We start from the raw sequence: 17,142 nt of genomic DNA on the forward strand, positions 1-17,142 counted from the left end.
AAGAAATCATTAGTCTCACAAGATATAGGCTAAACTCTCCCTCAATTTGTGCAAGCATGAGTACACAAAGTACACTTATGCACATTAACAATGTGAGGTTAAAGGAGATGTTTGTACTATATCTTGGCTTAACATAACATGCTTTATATAGATGATGAAAATTAAACCAATTGAAGATTTAAGAACTAAAAGTATATCAATTGAAATCCTAAAGGGTAAAGCATGCTAAGATGAACCTCAAACCTCATAATGAAGGATATCATATAAATATGTTACTACATCTTCATTATTTGGTTGACAAAAAGTGTAACTCCCTTCTTGAATGATTGTGCTTTCTTTTCTTTTATGATTTCATCCAACCAAGTGATCTTGAACTTTATTCATCCTTGCTTGGTTCGATCATACTTGATATGAGACCCATTGAAACTCAATGATTGAAAGAATCAAGACTCTTATATCCGTAAATTTTGAATCCATCTTGAAAGCACTTGGAAGGACCTTGTTCAAACACTTAGAAAAGAGAGCATTAGAAACACAAGAGAGGGTTTCAGAAATGATGATCCTTATATGTGGATGGAAAATGAATCATCATTATTGAATCCTAAAAGGATAGATTAAATTCCTTTAAATTAGTGCACACATATAGTTGATGTCAAGGTTATATGCACTATTGAACATTTTATATTGCAAGGAATTTAACCTATACTATGGTACATCCCAATAAGAATAGAATACTAAAACAACTGAAGGAGAGAAAGTTTTCATACCTTGGCCTCTTATCAATTTCTTCTTACTTTAGTTGAATAGTATCCTTTAAGCTTGTGATTTATACAATTTAAAACAAGCACCATCATAGATTTTCTATGGATAAACTCAACACAAGAGATGGCATTAGTAGCACAAGCACTAGTTTCTTATTTAGCAACTCTTTTTATGTGAAGGGCAAACGAGTTGCTAAAATAGAGAAACATCATAATATGGACTAAATTTCCCTTGAGCCCTCATGCACAATATATTTTGAATGACATGGATAATATGCATGGTTATTCAATGAAGTCTAAAGGGCTGACTTAATCCATATTATGGTGAATGTCTAATAAAGAAGAATCAAATCCAAATTAACTAGATAGAGAATACGTCACATAATTTTGGATTGTTCACCATATGATAATATTCATTCAACTTCCAATTAGACCTTTATTTCAAAATCAACAACTGATGTATATCCTCAAGTGCTTCTTTTCCCTTAGTGGCTACACAAGTCACAAAAGAGATAAGATTTGAAAATAATATGCACTTGAGATTCAGTTGTTACCACCCTTGCTACTATCTCCAAATATGATTTATACATTCATTATCGAGCATCCAACTTGATCCATTGAAGGCGTGATCCTGCAAAACAAGTTTAAGCTTCATATCTTGGTACCCAATTTGAATTGGGTCCTTTGAGATTAGTAGGAAGAGCCTGAGTACCCACACAATCCTTATTGTGACCTTTATCTTTGTGTAGGCACCCAAGATATACTTGACAACCATCTTACATGGTTTCAAGTCAATATTTAATCACAGATAAAAACTAGAGTTAAGAATAGGAGCCTTTTCTCCTTTTCTTCATACATCATTGTGTTGCCTTCTTAATGATGAACCTAGCTTGACCTTGGGTGCACCTAGCTTATCAAGGTTAGTCACACAAGCATTCATATCATGAAGACAAGTTATGCATGGAATTTTCAACTTAGTGATCCAATTCAATGTGAAGCATATGGATATCGATTGAAGTAGATTTCTAAAATATCAAAATATGGGTTTTCAAAATTTAGAGAGTATGGATCACTAATTGTACCTTTTACAGTTTAAAAATCATATCCATGTTAGTGCATATGTATGTGATGAATATCAACAAAAAGATTCTTATGCACTTTTAGAATTAACGATAAGGGAATTTTAAACTGCATCAAGAGTAGCTATTTAGAAAACAAAGATTACAATCCATATGAATGAGATACAAATTTACCATTTTGGATTGTCTTAGCATAGCTTACTCAAGGGAAACTTATTCTCTATGACACAAGATATATAATGTTCTCCCACTAGATATGTGCATTAAGTATTTGAATGACTTGACACATGCACTTTCAATTCAGTTAAGAGTCTCATGGGGAGTACATTACATATCATGGTCAAGGCATGACAAATTTGCAATGAATTAACTTATGCCTAAGAATACTTACCACCATATAGAACGTACCATTTGTTGTACCAATTTGAAAGATCTTACTGTCGGTGGTGGTGTCACTTTAGTATTCTTCTTTTCATCATTTGTGGAGACTTCCTTCTTTGTTATCTCTTTTCCTTTTAAAACTAGTCGATAAAACACTTTGAAAAGAGGTATTAGTAGTACAAGGAAGTATTTAATGAATGATGATATCTATATATGAATGGCAAACAAATCATCATTTATGAGGCGTAAATGCATAAATTAAATTCCTTTTAAGTTAATGCACATGGAGTAGTGAATTCACAATATACACTAATTTACAAATTTAAGCCAAAAGGAATTTAACCTTCATATTGACATTCCTTTCCATAGAATATATTATTACCAATTGAAAGAATGCCACTTGGAAGGAATTACTATTGATCAACTACCAATTGAAGCAATTTGTTCCATACCTTTGCCTTGAGCATTCCTAATCTTCCTTTTAGGTGAAGATTAACCTTTAAAGCTTGTGATTTTACCAATTGAAAGAGCACAATCTCTACTTATGAATTTCCATGAAATAGCTTAAAAGAGATTGTATTAGTAACACAGGCAATAGTTTCCTATTTAGCAACCTCTAGTATATGAATGACAAGAGGGTTACTAAAACAAGGAAACCTCATGATATGAACTAAATTACCTTTACAAGCATCATGCATAACATTAATTGTAAAAAAGATGAAAGTAGCATGATTATTTAATTAAGTTTACATGGCAAGTTTAATTCATAGCATGGTGAGTGATTAATGTAGAAGACTCAAAACCAATTTAAACAAGAATGAATACATCACATAGTATTGGTTTGATCTTCTTTGAATGTTGAATGGCACACTCCATTTGGGAAACACATTCTCATGTTGTGAGACTACATAAACACTTGGATAGAAACATTAGTCTCACAACTCTAGTCATATAGAGAATTTCCCTTTTGGTAAGTGCTTTAAGAATTTGAATTTCTTACTTAGCACTCTATTCATTTAAGAACATGGGATAATCCTCTTTATGTCTAGGTCATGGCAATAATACGATAATCAATTTGAAATATGCCACAAGATACATACAACCAATTTAAAGCATGTAGATTGTCATAATATAAAAAATATGAACTTGCAATCTACCATTTAATTAGATCCTTTCCAAAGCAAGGTAAAATCTTTTAAGTTCATTCTCAAGTGCTTCATTTTTCCTATGTGGCTACAAAAGACACAAAGGAATATACCAATTAAAAGCAATGTGCACTTAAGAATTAATTGTTACCATCCTTTGGATATCACTTGGTTGTAGGTCTTTTGTTTGATTCCAACAAAGGTTAATCCTTATTCCCTACAACACAAGTTCTTGCTAGAGATGAATATGAAGTTAGTGATATAATAATTCAATTCATCTTTGGGTCAATCTTAAAGGATAGACAATGTAAGATTGATAGCTTGAGATAAGAATTGAGTTAAACAGCTCAAGCACCCCAAAGCTTCATATCATCTGTGGGTACCTGCAAAACTTATCAAGCACATTTTGGTACCCATCTTTGGATGGGTCCACCAAGGTTAGCTAACAAGTACTTAGGCACCCAAATGGCCTTTGTCCTAGAATGTGGTGAACTCATCACCTTTCTAGCACAAGAGTCAAATTTGGGTCTCCTAAGCATATTTGAATGTATTGATAAGTTAGGCTTAGGAGTTTTACCCTTTGGACAAACCTTGAATAGATGACCTTTTTCACGGCAATTGTAGCAAATGCGATGCTTGTCCTTGCAATGCATTTGCCTTTTGCTTTCATCCTTTTTGATGGTCATCTTTCTTGATCGTGCAAGGTCTTGATTCTTCATGTGGGGGCATGAATCAATTTCATGGCCCTTCTCCTTGCATCCATAGCATCTCCTATCGCTTCTCTTTGATCTTTCTTTGTTGAAGCACATAGGTACATTGTTAGAGCAAATAGTATGAGCATTAATTTTCTTACCATGAATTTTGCTCATGCCCTTCTTGGAAAGCTTGGTATTCTTTTGAAGGGGTTTTGTGCATGCTACAGTTGTCCCCTTCTCAAGCTTTTTCACCATATTATCACGGTTATCTTGAGAAGGTTGAGCATGACATTTTCCCTTCAATTGAGTCAAGCTCCTTTTTAGCCTCTCATTTTCTTCCTTGAGCTCTTTATTTTCTTGTGTGATAGAAATATCACTAATTCCTGAAATTTCTAGCTCAATGGAAGATTGGCTTGCTTGATAACAACAATTGTTAGCACATGGTAATATAGTTTCTATTTGAGTGCATGTGCATATGTGAGGTTGGTATGATTTCAAATTAGTTAACACAACCTCATGAGCCATTTCTAACATGATATGTGAATCCATAAATTTATTATGAGAGTACATAAGCATATCATGTTTTTCTTGCAAAGCTACATTTTCAATATTTATCTTTTCTATTGTGTTCTTGAGCATAGCATTTTTATTTTCTAATTGAGCAATATATGATGAATGATGAACAGCTTTAATTTGCTCAATTAAAATGTCTTCATACCTTTGGACCAAATCATCATGAGAGCACTTTAGCTTCTCATGCTCTTTGGTCAACTTCTCCAAGTCTTTGATTTTTTCGATGAGGATATCTTCTTGCTTATGAAGCATTTCTTTTTGTTCTTCCGCTCTTTTCATGAGTTTGAGCAAGCTCATCCGGTTCTTCTTACTTAGTTGAGCGAAGAATTTTTGAAGATCATCCTCATCTTCACTATCACTTTCATGCTCCTCCTCATCCTCACTTTCGCTTTCACTGTCACTCCCATTAGCTATAAAGCACATATGAGAAGTGCATTTGAAAGACGAACCTTGTGAAGAGGTGGATTCGTCGTTTGGTCTCCATCGATCATTTTCTTCTTCTTCAATAATGTTCTTCGCCTCATCTTCCTTCATTTTGAGGAACATCCTTTCGGCGATTCTCATGGCAAGGTCTATTGCCCTAGGATCAACATCTGCACCAAAAGATGAAGTCGAGGCAACCTCAACTTTTTCAAGCTTAGAACCACTTTCATTTCTTAGTCCCCCCGACATGATCTTTTCCTCACGCGGTTAAGCGTTAGAATGAGGATTAGGCTTTGATACCAATTGAAAGTTGCCTAGAGGGGGGGTGAATAGGCAAGTTAAAACTTTTTCTACAAAAACTAGAAGCAAACTGGGTAAAACTGAATTGATCTCGAAATTCACCCAGTTAACTTTGGAAATGAGATGTTCTAAATGATCCACAGGGTTCAAAGTAGTAGATCTGAGAATGGCACTTCTCAAAATCCACACACCAAAAAGATATAAACAAATCTTCCACGCAATGGTGAGAGAACGAAAAACACAAACAAACACAATGAGCAAGAACACAAGAGACACAAGATTTATCCCGAGGTTCGGTCACACCACCAAGGTGCCCTACTTCCTCGTTGAGGCGCCCACAAAGAGCCGGGTCTCTTTCAACCCTAATCCTCCCTTTGCCGACCACAAAGATCAAGCTCACACACTAATCTTTGCTCAAACGAGCGGGTAATACAAACTTTCTTGTGGTCTTCCACAAGATTTGGAGACTCACAAGCGACACCTAGTCGTCTAGGAGCTAGAAGCTCCAAGAGTAATGAATCCACAAAGAACTCGATGTAGTACCAAAGCTCGAATGAAGAAGAAGAGCAAGAGAGATTTAGAGATGAAGCACAAAACCGCAGCTCTCAAGCTCACTCAAAGATTTCTCTCCAAAGATTTGAAATGGGAGAGGCAAGAGATGTGTGAGAGAGAGAGGGAGGTGTTTCTTGGGTTAGAAATGGAGTTCAAATCGTGCTCACTGCTGTGGGGAGAGAGGTAGGAGGTAGTATATATAGGTGGAGCTCAAAACTAGCCGTTGGACTAAAAAATCCGTTGAAAACCGGTTGAACCGCCCCCTAGGGCGGTTGAACCGCCCCTGGCAGGCCTGGCAGCCTGTCTGCCAGTCTGACTGGCAGACTGACGCGCAGACTGACCGCAGACTGGTCAAGTTGACCAAAACCGGTTGAACCGCCCAGGGGGGCGGTTGAACCGCCCCTGACACTTCTGGCGACCTGTTTGCCAGTCTGAATGGCAGACTGTTGGTCAGAGGTCAGAGGGGTCAGAGACCAGCTGAACTGCCCCTCAGGACCAGTTCAACCGGTCTTGACCAGTGAGTTTAGGAGAGAAAACCCCAGCTCAACTGCCCGGAGGCAAGTTCAGCTGGTGTATGGTCAAAGAGGTTCACAGCTGAAGTTGAGTTCAGCTGAAGTTCAGCCCAGCTGAAAAGCTCAGCTCAGCTGAAGTTCAGCTCAGCTGAAAAGCTCAGCTGTAGCTGAAGAAGCTCAGCTCAGCTGAAAAGCTCAGCTGCAGCTGAAGGAGCTTAGCTCAGCTGAAGTTCAGCTCAGCTGAAAAGCTCAGCTGCAACTGAACAAGTTCAGCTGCTTTTCAGCAAGAACACTCTAGGTTTCTCAACCCTAACCACGGCCAACCAAAGAACGTTAAAGAGATTTTTGCTTTTCAAAAATAGCTTTTGAATAGAGAGGTTTGAGCTTTGGCAAACACCAACCTTCTTTTTGGATCCCTCTTTATAGTACGACGATTCCTATACTCAAGTTAAATAAAATATAATTAAGTAAACTCCTTGAGTCATTGGCGTCTCATGTGTGATTTCTCCATGGCGTTGCTTCATAAGGATCACAAACATCTTTGTCTCACCTTTTGAAGCAAACATAAATCAAACCCTGTGACTTGTACCATATCACCATATGTGAGTTCAAATCACGGCTTCAAGTCACCGTACTGATGCATCAACATGTTATAACTCTTCATAGCTGATTAGTTCATCGACTTAGTGCAAGTACTCTCTTCTTCACCTTAGCCATGGTACCTCGGTCCACAAGCCGTCGCTTGGCCTTCACCTTCGCTTAGTTCCTCGAAGCCCTTTCCTTGCTATCTTCACCCTATCAAGCCATTCTTGAGTCACATCCTATTGAGCATCCATTGAGAGAATCATTTCTTCAATATTGTGAACCTTGCTTGAATGTCTTCTAGATATAACTGTTGAGATTAATCAAGCTTTAGTTTGATTCTCATAGAAGCATATATGGACTGATAGTAATATGGTCAAGCCAATTCACGATTCCTCATATCTTATTCACTTTGGCTTGACCTATCTTCTTAATCACTTCATCCTCTATTTGATCATATGTATGTAGTGATTTCTTGGGTCTTGTCCATATATTCAAACCAATATAGAGAGACCATATTATATCCATTTGCATTGTCTCACTGGATTTAACCTTGTGTTGAACCTTTGTTCACTAATCATTATACACTATTCAAGTATGTTCATCATACTGAATTTCCTGTTCAACACTTAGCAAACTTGTTAGACCTTTAAATGTGTTGTTATCTAAATCACCAAAACTCACAAAAAGGGATGAATGCACTTTCATGAAGAACGTGCAGCATGTCCCCTCCATCAAAAAGAATCTAGTTAGTGGCTCTCAATTGTGTCGAGATGGCTACAAAATTGTCTTTGAGTCTAATAAATGTATACTGTCTAAGTATGGAACGTTTGTTGGAAAAGGCTATGACAGCGGAGGCTTGTTCCGCTTATCTTTGCATGATGCGTGTAATAAGTCTGTGAACAATGTTGTTTCGAATGAGTCGTATATTTGGCATTCACGACTTTGTCATATCAATTTTGGTTGTGTCTCGCGGTTAGCAGATTTAAATTTAATCCCGAAATTTGATTTAGTCAAAGGTTCTAAGTGCCAGGTGTGCGTGCAATCTAAGCAACCTCGCAAGCCTCACAAGGCTGCGGAGGCGAGGAATTTGGCACCACTAGACTTAATACATTCTGATTTATGTGAGATGAACGGAATATTGACTAAAGGAGGCAAGCGATATTTTATTACTTTTATCGATGACTCTACTAGATTTTGTTATGTGTATCTCTTAAAATCAAAAGATGAAGCTTTGCATTATTTTAAGACCTACAAAGCTGAAGTTGAAAATCAACTCGAGAGGAAAATTAAACGGTTAAGGTCTGATCGTGGTGGAGAATATTTTTCGGGTGATTTTTCTGATTTTTGTGTGGAACATGGTATTATTCATGAGAGGACACCGCCATACTCACCACAATCCAATGGGGTTGCTGAAAGAAAGAACCGTACTCTAACTGATTTGGTTAACGCCATGTTAGAGACTTCAGGGTTATCTAAGGAATGGTGGGGTGAGGCGATCTTGACGGTATGTCATGTCCTGAATAAAGTTCCCACAAAGAACAAAGAAATCACACCATTCGAGGAATGGGAAAAGAAGAAATTAAATATCTCCTATTTGCGCACCTGGGGTTGTTTGGCTAAAGTGAATGTGCCAATTAACAAGAAGCGCAAATTAGGACCGAAAACTGTTGATTGTGTTTTCCTTGGGTACGCTTTCCGCAGCATTGGATATAGGTTTTTAATTATAAACTCTGGAGTACCGGACATGTTGGTTGGTACAATTATGGAGTCCAGAGATGCTACGTTTTTTGAGGACGAATTTCCCATGAAAGCTACACATGATACGTCTAATGATGAACCAACGATACCCCATGAGCATTTTATTCCGGTAGAACACACTGAGGAATCCCATATACATAATCATGTGGAAAATGACAATGTATCAACTCGAAAGAGTAAGAGACCAAGGATTGCAAAGTCCTTTGGTGATGATTACATTGTATATCTTGTGGATGACACACCAAGTACCATTGAAGAGGCATATTCCTCTCCTGATGCTGACTTTTGGAAGGAAGCAATAAGGAGTGAGATGGATTCTATTATGTCTAATGCAACTTGGGAGGTAGTTGAGCGTCCTTATGGGTGTAAGCCCATTGGAAGTAAATGGGTGTTCAAGAAAAAACTTAGGCCTGATGGTACTATTGAAAGGTTCAAGGCGAGGCTTGTAATTAAAGGCTATTCACAGAAGGAAGGTGAGGATTTCTTTGATACTTATTCACCTGTGGCTCGATTGACCACAATTCGTGTGCTACTTTCTTTGGCTGCCTCTCATGGTCTACTCGTCCATCAAATGGATGTTAAGACAACATTCCTAAATGGAGAGCTAGATGAGGAAATTTACATGGAGCAGCCAGCTGGGTTTGTAGCAAACGGTCAAGAAGGCATGGTGTGTAAATTATTGAAATCTTTATATGGCCTAAAACAAGCACCTAAGCAATGGCATGAAAAGTTCGATAGAACTTTGACATCTGCCGGTTTTGTTGTGAACGAAGCAGACAAGTGTGTATACTATCGGTATGGTGGGGGCGAGGGAGTAATTTTATGCCTATATGTTGATGACATTCTAATCTTGGGGACGAGTCTTGATGTGATTAAAGAGACAAAAGACTTTCTGTCTAATAATTTTGAAATGAAAGATTTGGGAGAAGCTGATGTTATTCTTAACATTAAGCTACTGAGAGAAGGCATTGGTGGGATCACACTTGTGCAATCCCATTATGTGGAAAAGGTTTTGCGTCGCTTTGGTTTTAGCGAATGTGAACCTGCTCCAACGCCTTATGATCCTAGTAAGCTATTAAAGAAAAATCGAAGGATAGCTAGGGATCAATTGAGATATTCCCAAATAATTGGTTCACTCATGTATTTAGCTAGCGCTACGAGGCCTGACATCTCATTTGCTGTGAGCAAACTTAGTCGATTTGTTTCAAATCCGGGAGATGATCACTAGCGTGCTCTTGAGAGAGTTTTGCGCTATCTAAAGGGTACTATGAGTTTAGGCATCCATTATACCGGGTACCCAACAGTTCTGGAGGGTTATTGTGATGCAAACTGGATATCTGATGCTGATGAGATATATGCCACAAGTGGATATGTGTTTTCACTTGGAGGTGGTGCTGTTTCATGGAAGTCTTGCAAGCAGACCATCTTAATGAGGTCGACTATGGAAGCAGAACTCACAGCATTAGATACCGCTTCAGTTGAGGCTGAGTGGCTTCGTGAACTCCTTATGGATTTACCGGTGGTTGAAAAACCTGTGCCGGCTATTTCCATGAACTGTGATAATCAGACTGTGATAATTAAGATAAACAGTTCTAAGGATAATATGAAGTCGACAAGGCACATAAAGAGGCGTTTGAAATCTGTCAGGAAATTGAGAAACTCCGGAGTAATAGCGTTGGATTATGTCCATACGTCTAAAAATCTGGCAGATCAATTTACTAAGGGGCTATCACGTAGTGTGATAGATAGTGCATCAAGTGAGATGGGCATGAGACCCACCTAAAGTTTATCATAGTGGTAACATGTTCTATGTGATCGGAGATCCCGTGAATTAGAATGGTGAAACAAGCTAGTGGTAGACTGAGAGGAAAGACCCTTAATAAGGCTCATTTCAGATGCATATCTTTCCTTACTGTAAGGTAGGTTGGTGTTTACACCTTAATATGTTCCAAGTGGCTTTGTGAAGCAAAGATGTTGTCCTACAGAACATCTTTAGAGGAACATACCTATATGGGTTAACTGCTAGTCACAGTTTATGAGATCTGGGTGGTTTCTAGATACCCATGAAAGGCTATGGAGTTTGACTTATATGCTCCAACCAGAGAGGATGCGTTCAGCAATCTAGTACTGGTAAAGAGTTTAGATGAAACTCATTCCACGCAAAACTGCCAATTCAAGGCCTAGTCCATTGTGCAGTTGTGGTCAAGTGTAGTCTAAGTTCTAGGTGGATGTTCAACTTAACAGTCTCCATCGAAACACCAGTATATCAAACGTTTGAGATGATGAGAGCTTTTTAGTGTGACTTAGCATTTGGTGGGGATTGTTGGATTAATGTGGGCTTGGCCCAAATTAATATTCAATAATAGTCAATGCTAATGGCCCACTTTAATGCTATGGTGTACTAATTAATTAGTACCATATTGGAAGTTCAAAGGACAAATCAATCAACTTAAATAGGTGGACCATTGGTGCATCTATTGAGAAGTTGAGAAAAGGATGAAGGACTGCCACACGCGCGCGCGCGCCGCCGCCGCCGCCGGCCGGGCCGGGCCGTGGCTCGTGGCCGTGGCTCATGGTAGATCGGACCTTGGTCCGAATATTCCTTTCAAACGGTTGCGCATTTTGCCTGGAGCGATGACCGTCATAATAACCGTCCGTTTCCTATCTTATGGCTAGTAACGGACGTCAGTTACTGTCGTCAGTTTCCAGTTCTAATGCGCGACCGTTTCTGTCCGTTGTTCTTCTCCCTCCTTCTGACCGCCTATAAGAATGGAGAGGGAGGGCTCTTCCAGGTACGCGAATCATCTCACGCGAATTGCAAACAACACATTCCCGTCCCATCTTCTGCGAGCACAGAGAGAGTGGGAGAGCAGGCCTCCGAAATCACCAACCGCAGAGATACACTTGCACGAGTGTGCGGGCGATCAGATTTTTGGGGAGCGTCTTCGCGACTGCTCGCGTGATCTGTTTGTCCAGCTGCTTCGTCCACAGCTTGCTGTTCGTCGCCTTCCCAAGTTGACGCGTGCTGCTGTTTTTCTTTCCGGCGACCGTTCGAGGGACTGCACAGCGTACATCTTCCTGCACCGACTTCGTACGGCTACATCGAACAAACACACGAGATGTCTCGTGTGAATGGAGCCACTGATGCCTTGAGCATCGGTCCCTCCGCTGGGTACAATCTGTTCTTCGTATTTGTGCATGTTTCATTGCTGTTTACTGGTTATGCGAGTAGTTATACACACATGCACATACATGTCATCACATATATCGCACTGTTTTTCTGGATTAAATTAAAACTAAAAATGCCTAACTTTGTAACAGCTCTCAGCCGGAGGACCGTCCGGGCGTTCCCGGGGGCCGCTTGCCGCCGCACCACACGACGGTGCCAACTGCCAAGGACGAGCTCGGAGCGGAGGGCGTGGTCTAGGAGGAGGTCGTAGGTGTCAGAGTCGGGGGCTAGGTCCCCTGCTGAGAGGCCCGAGGGGAAGAGCGCGTTCCAGGGCGCACCGCAGTCGAGGAGGAGGAGGCGCGCAAGCGCAACGACGGCGTGCCCCCCGCGGCCGCGTGCATGAGCGGCGTCAATCCGTCAGCATCGAAGTGGGCTGTGGGTCGCGTCAGCTCCTGAGGCAAGTAGTCTAGTGACTTCGTCCTCTTGACCGGACTTCGCCGCCGCGCCGCGCCGCGCAGAGTACTCCGGCGACGCGGCCATTTTTTGGGTCGAGCCGAGCACCGGAATCTTTGCCCTTTTTCTCGCTTTCTGAGGTTTTAGCTCACGAGCATTGGGCCTTACGATTTCTCATCAAACCTATGTTGGCCCAATCAGTTCACCAGGCTTAAAGCCCATATGCTTCTGCCTTCACTGATGGCCCACGTTATCACTTCGGCGAGTTCACTCCACGATAACGGACCGGATCGCACTTGACGATCAAATCGAATCGCACCTATTCCTCTCTTTGGCGGTAGCCGCGTAGCGCCCGCTCAGTCGCCGCCGACCACGGCGGAGAAATTGCGGCTTCACCTCGCCTGTGTGTCCTGATTACGCGAGGACTCGAGCGGCTAAGCTTAGCAGCGATCTCGGTCTCAGCGAGGTCGGTGGGTGCCGGAAGAGAAATGGGTGGCTTCCACTTCCACCACACCTGGTTCAAGGCACGCAAGGTGTTTGTAAGAATGCTTAGCAATGGAGGCGGTGCCAGCATGGCCTGTGATATCTCGGTGGACGCCTCGGACCTCTCCAAGCGCCTCTGCAAGCTCATCATCTCCTGCCGGAAGGCATCCGCCCTCGAGCACGAGCTCGACCATAGCGGCGTCCGCGTTACGCCGGAGATCGCGGAGAGCGTCCTCAAGCACCTCGACAACGCTGGTATGCTCGCGTACCGCTTCTTCGAGTGGGCGCGCAAGCAGAAGCGTGGGGTGTGTGCTCATACCGTGCGTTCCTACCACACGGTGGTTACGTCCCTAGCCAAGATCAGGCAGTACCAACTCATGTGGGACGTCGTGGCCATCATGCGCAAGGAGGGTGTGGCCAATGTTGAGACGTTCGGGATCATCATGCGCAAATATGCCAGGGCACAGAAGTTGGATGAGGCAGTTTACACGTTCAACGTCATGGAGAAATATGGTGTTGCCCACAACCTCGCTGCCTTCAACAGCTTGCTCAGTGCACTATGCAAATCTAAGAACGTGCGCAAGGCGCAGGAGATCTTTGATAAGATGAATAATCGGTTCAGTCCTGATGCCAAGACCTATAGTATCTTGCTTGAGGGTTGGGGGAGAGCGCCCAGCCTCCCAAAGATGCGAGAGGTTTACAGTGATATGCTTGCCGCTGGTTGCCAGCCTGACATTGTCACATATGGTATCATGGTCGATGCACTCTGCAAGACAGGCCGAGTTGAAGAGGCTGTCTGTGTCGTGCAGGACATGAGCTCTAGGGGATGCCAACCGACAACCTTCATATACAGCATCTTAGTGCATACTTATGGAGTTGATATGAGGATTGAGGATGCTGTTGCAGCATTTTTGGATATGGAGAAGGATGGGATTATGCCTGATGTTGTTGTGTACAATGCGCTCATCACTGCCTTCTGCAAAGTGAAGAAGTTTGAGAATGCCTTCAGAGTCATGGATGACATGCAAGGCCATGGAATCTCCCCAAATTCAAGGACCTGGAACATCATCCTAAATACTCTGATTAGCCTTGGAAAGGATGATGAGGCATATAGGGTCTTCCGCAGCATGATTAAGCGCTGCAAACCAGACTCTGATACTTACACCATGATGATAAAGATGTTCTGTGAGAATGATAAGATAGAGATGGCACTGAAGGTATGGAAGTATATGCGATTGAAGCAGTTCTTGCCGAGCATGCACACATTCTCTGTGCTGATCAATGGTCTCTGTGACAAGGGTGAAGTTAGCCAAGCTTGTGTCCTGCTTGAAGATATGATCGAGAAGGGCATTAGACCTCCTGGTTCAACTTTTGGCAAGCTGAGGCAGCTACTTTTAAAAGAAGGGAGGAAGGATGTGCTTGACTTTCTTGTCGAGAAAATGAAGATCCTCGCTCAAGAACCTTTGTTTGATTGACCCTTCACTTCTCCATTGGTATGAATGCTTACTCCTGTCATCTATATGGATACACGTGGTTAATATGGGATGGGTAGATGCTCAAAATATCTGCTCTTATTTCTTCATTCTTTAATTTGCAGTATTATTTACTCCCCCGCCCAAAATATAATTCATTTAGATTAAATATGCATTCATTAATTAATCTATGAATGTAGTTTATAAATTATATGTATGTCCATGTTCATTATCATTTATTCAAATGTGGACGAAAAAAGAAGGCTAAAAAGAACTATATTTTGGAATGGAGGGAGTATTATTCTATATCTGAGTTTCTGTTGCTGATATACTCTTCATGGTTCATGTGCCACTCCAGCTGCTGAGAATATCAGTTATCATTTAGGCTTTATGAATAAATGTTCCCAGTTAAGGATTGCTTTGGTGACCCAGGATCATAGAAGGATTGGAGGGGATTGAGGAGAAAATTAGTCATTTCCCCCTCAATCCCCTCTAATCCCTCCGTGATCCCCTTGTCGCCAAATCGACCCTAAAGGATGAATGGATGCCTAACCAAACCATGGCTGTGTTTTTGTCGTCCCACTCGACCATTACGACTATCAATTGTCAAACACCTGATGGCCAAAATGCTGAACTGCTGATATTTTATCTCACCGGGAAACTTTTTGTATTTTAAGACTCGAACTTGAGTCCTCCAAAAGCAATGAACTACATATGGTCCATGTATCAAGAGTTTCAGCATTTATTTTAAGACTCGTATTTCAGCAATGAACTACATGTGTATTTTAAGACTCGAACTTCAGCACAAGAATCCTTCAAGGACCGGTGTAGTCACAAGTGTCCATGTTCTGAACTTGAGGACTTCGTGCCATACTGCCAACTTGTTCAGGCACAAGTCACTACTACAATACTACTACATGAAAAGGGTCAAACTGCCAACCAGTATATTGAAACTTGTACTGCCCTGAGCACTTGATCTATGAAAAGGGACACCACATTCCTTGAGCATTTAAAACGATGGTTGGAATTGCTCTTATCTGCAGAGTGTTTGATGTCTCCAACTAATTTTAGTCACTAACTATTATCTATAGTGCATTCAGACATTCTCTAACTATTAGCTCTAATGCATTCAAACACTCTCTTAGCTAATTTTAGCATCTAACTATTAGTTCTAATGCATTCAAATACTTCTAAAGGGAGGTATTTAAATACACTAAAGCTAATAGCTAGTTGACTACAAAATTACTAGTAGAATTAGCTAGTTAACAAATAGCTAGCTAACTATTAAAAATAGCTAATAGCTGAATCTTTAGATAGAGTGTTTAAATGTCTCCAGGTAATTTTAGCCGCTAGCTATTAGTTTTAGTGCATTTAAACATCCTCAAATTAAAATATCAAAAGAACAGTTGCAATGGATATTTAAAGCACGATAGTCCTTGTACTACCATTTCGAGTATGATGACCACGGTCGTACTGGAAGCTAACAATAACACCGCAGCATTTATTATCATGCCCCTTGCTTAGATTTCAGGCAAAGACAATTGAACGGGTTGTATGCTGGCGCGGCGTCATGGGACCATGGGTGGCGGCATAGGCGCACTCTAGATCGCCGGACCATGGGTAGCCACAATGTTGAGTAGTAGTAGTTGTGCAGGAGTAGATCCTGTGCCGTGCGAGATCGCCGGACGTCGTGCCTTTACCAAGATCGCTCTATTAAAAACTTATTTAGGGGGTGTTTGGGAACAAAGTTTTTCTGCAGTTTTGGAAGAATACTGCAGTATTCTCAAATACTGCAGTATTATATACATAATGGTGTTTGGCAAGCTTGGTAAAATCTCTGTTTTTAAAACTGAAGTATTGCAAATACTATAGTTGTTTTAAGGCATTCTAAACTTAGCTCTGGACCTCAGTTTTCAAAACTGCGGTATTATAAACTACGGTATTGTCATAACTAAAGTATAGTATAGTATTTCAAAAACTGTGGTTTTCAAAAACTTTGTTCCCAAACAGGGCCTTAGTTTGTGACTAACTGTGTTATACTTTCTCTAAGTTTAGTCGTCTAACTAAATTAAAAAATTAATTTTAGTTAGAAAAGTTAGACTAAATATGACAAACCAAACATTCATTAAATTCTGCGCCCGGGAGACGGGATTGGTTGTCCGGTAGCGTCATGCCATGCCCGACCCGCCGTTCACGCTTGCCAAAGCCCCCAACGGCTAGTGCGTTCGGCGGTCGCGGCAAAAGGCCAAACGGCAGGTAGGCGGAGCATAGTGCACGCGTCAACTCACTAGTCATATTCACCGCTGGGAATATGGGTCCAGCTTTTATAGCATGTCCCAAAATAAGTATCTAAACCATAATATAAGACGAAATAATATAAATCGAGTTAACATGGTTCGAAGTTAGATCTATGTCGAGCCTTAAGTTCTAGTTTGTTGAGCCTCAACACGGCTTCTATGTATGGCCTGGATTTGGGTTAGCCCAGCCCAATAAAACTCGTATTGTTTAATTTCTTTAATTTAGTAAACTACAAATTTTATATAGTTAAATGATGCATATATTATTTAATATCTTTAATTTAGTAAGCTATATACTTTATATGATAATATTTACAATTTATGTGGTTTAAATATATGAGTCGGGTTTGAGCCGACATTGTCTTACGAAAGCACGGCGTGCTTTTAGAGCTAGGTTGAACACTATTTCAACTCTTTAGGCTAGCACCACACAACTCGAAGTTTTTTAGGCTTTCTCGGCTTAAGCTTATTTAGCCCGAAGCACGATAAGTCTAGCCGAGTCCA

General features: G+C 40.9%; 1 protein-coding gene and 1 pseudogene across 2 annotated transcripts; one reads left to right on the forward strand and one right to left on the reverse strand.

The window, feature by feature from the left end:
• The window catches only part of LOC103644038 (protein arginine N-methyltransferase 2-like), a 39,768-nt pseudogene extending 27,274 nt beyond the window's left edge, over positions 1-12,494 (reverse strand).
• Positions 12,495-12,673: 179 nt separating this feature from the next.
• On the forward strand, positions 12,674-15,351 carry LOC100527940 (pentatricopeptide repeat protein). Of its 2 annotated transcripts, XM_008649581.4 has the most exons (2): positions 12,679-14,362; positions 14,700-15,351. In XM_008649581.4, exon 1 carries the CDS (start codon positions 12,875-12,877, stop codon positions 14,342-14,344), a length of 1,470 nt encoding a protein of 489 aa, XP_008647803.1. In that variant the 5' UTR covers positions 12,679-12,874; the 3' UTR covers positions 14,345-14,362; positions 14,700-15,351.
• The last annotated feature ends 1,791 nt before the right edge of the window (positions 15,352-17,142 follow it).

The sequence above is a fragment of the Zea mays genome, chromosome 1 (genome assembly GCF_902167145.1).
Source record: "Zea mays cultivar B73 chromosome 1, Zm-B73-REFERENCE-NAM-5.0, whole genome shotgun sequence".
NCBI lineage: Eukaryota > Viridiplantae > Streptophyta > Magnoliopsida > Poales > Poaceae > Zea > Zea mays.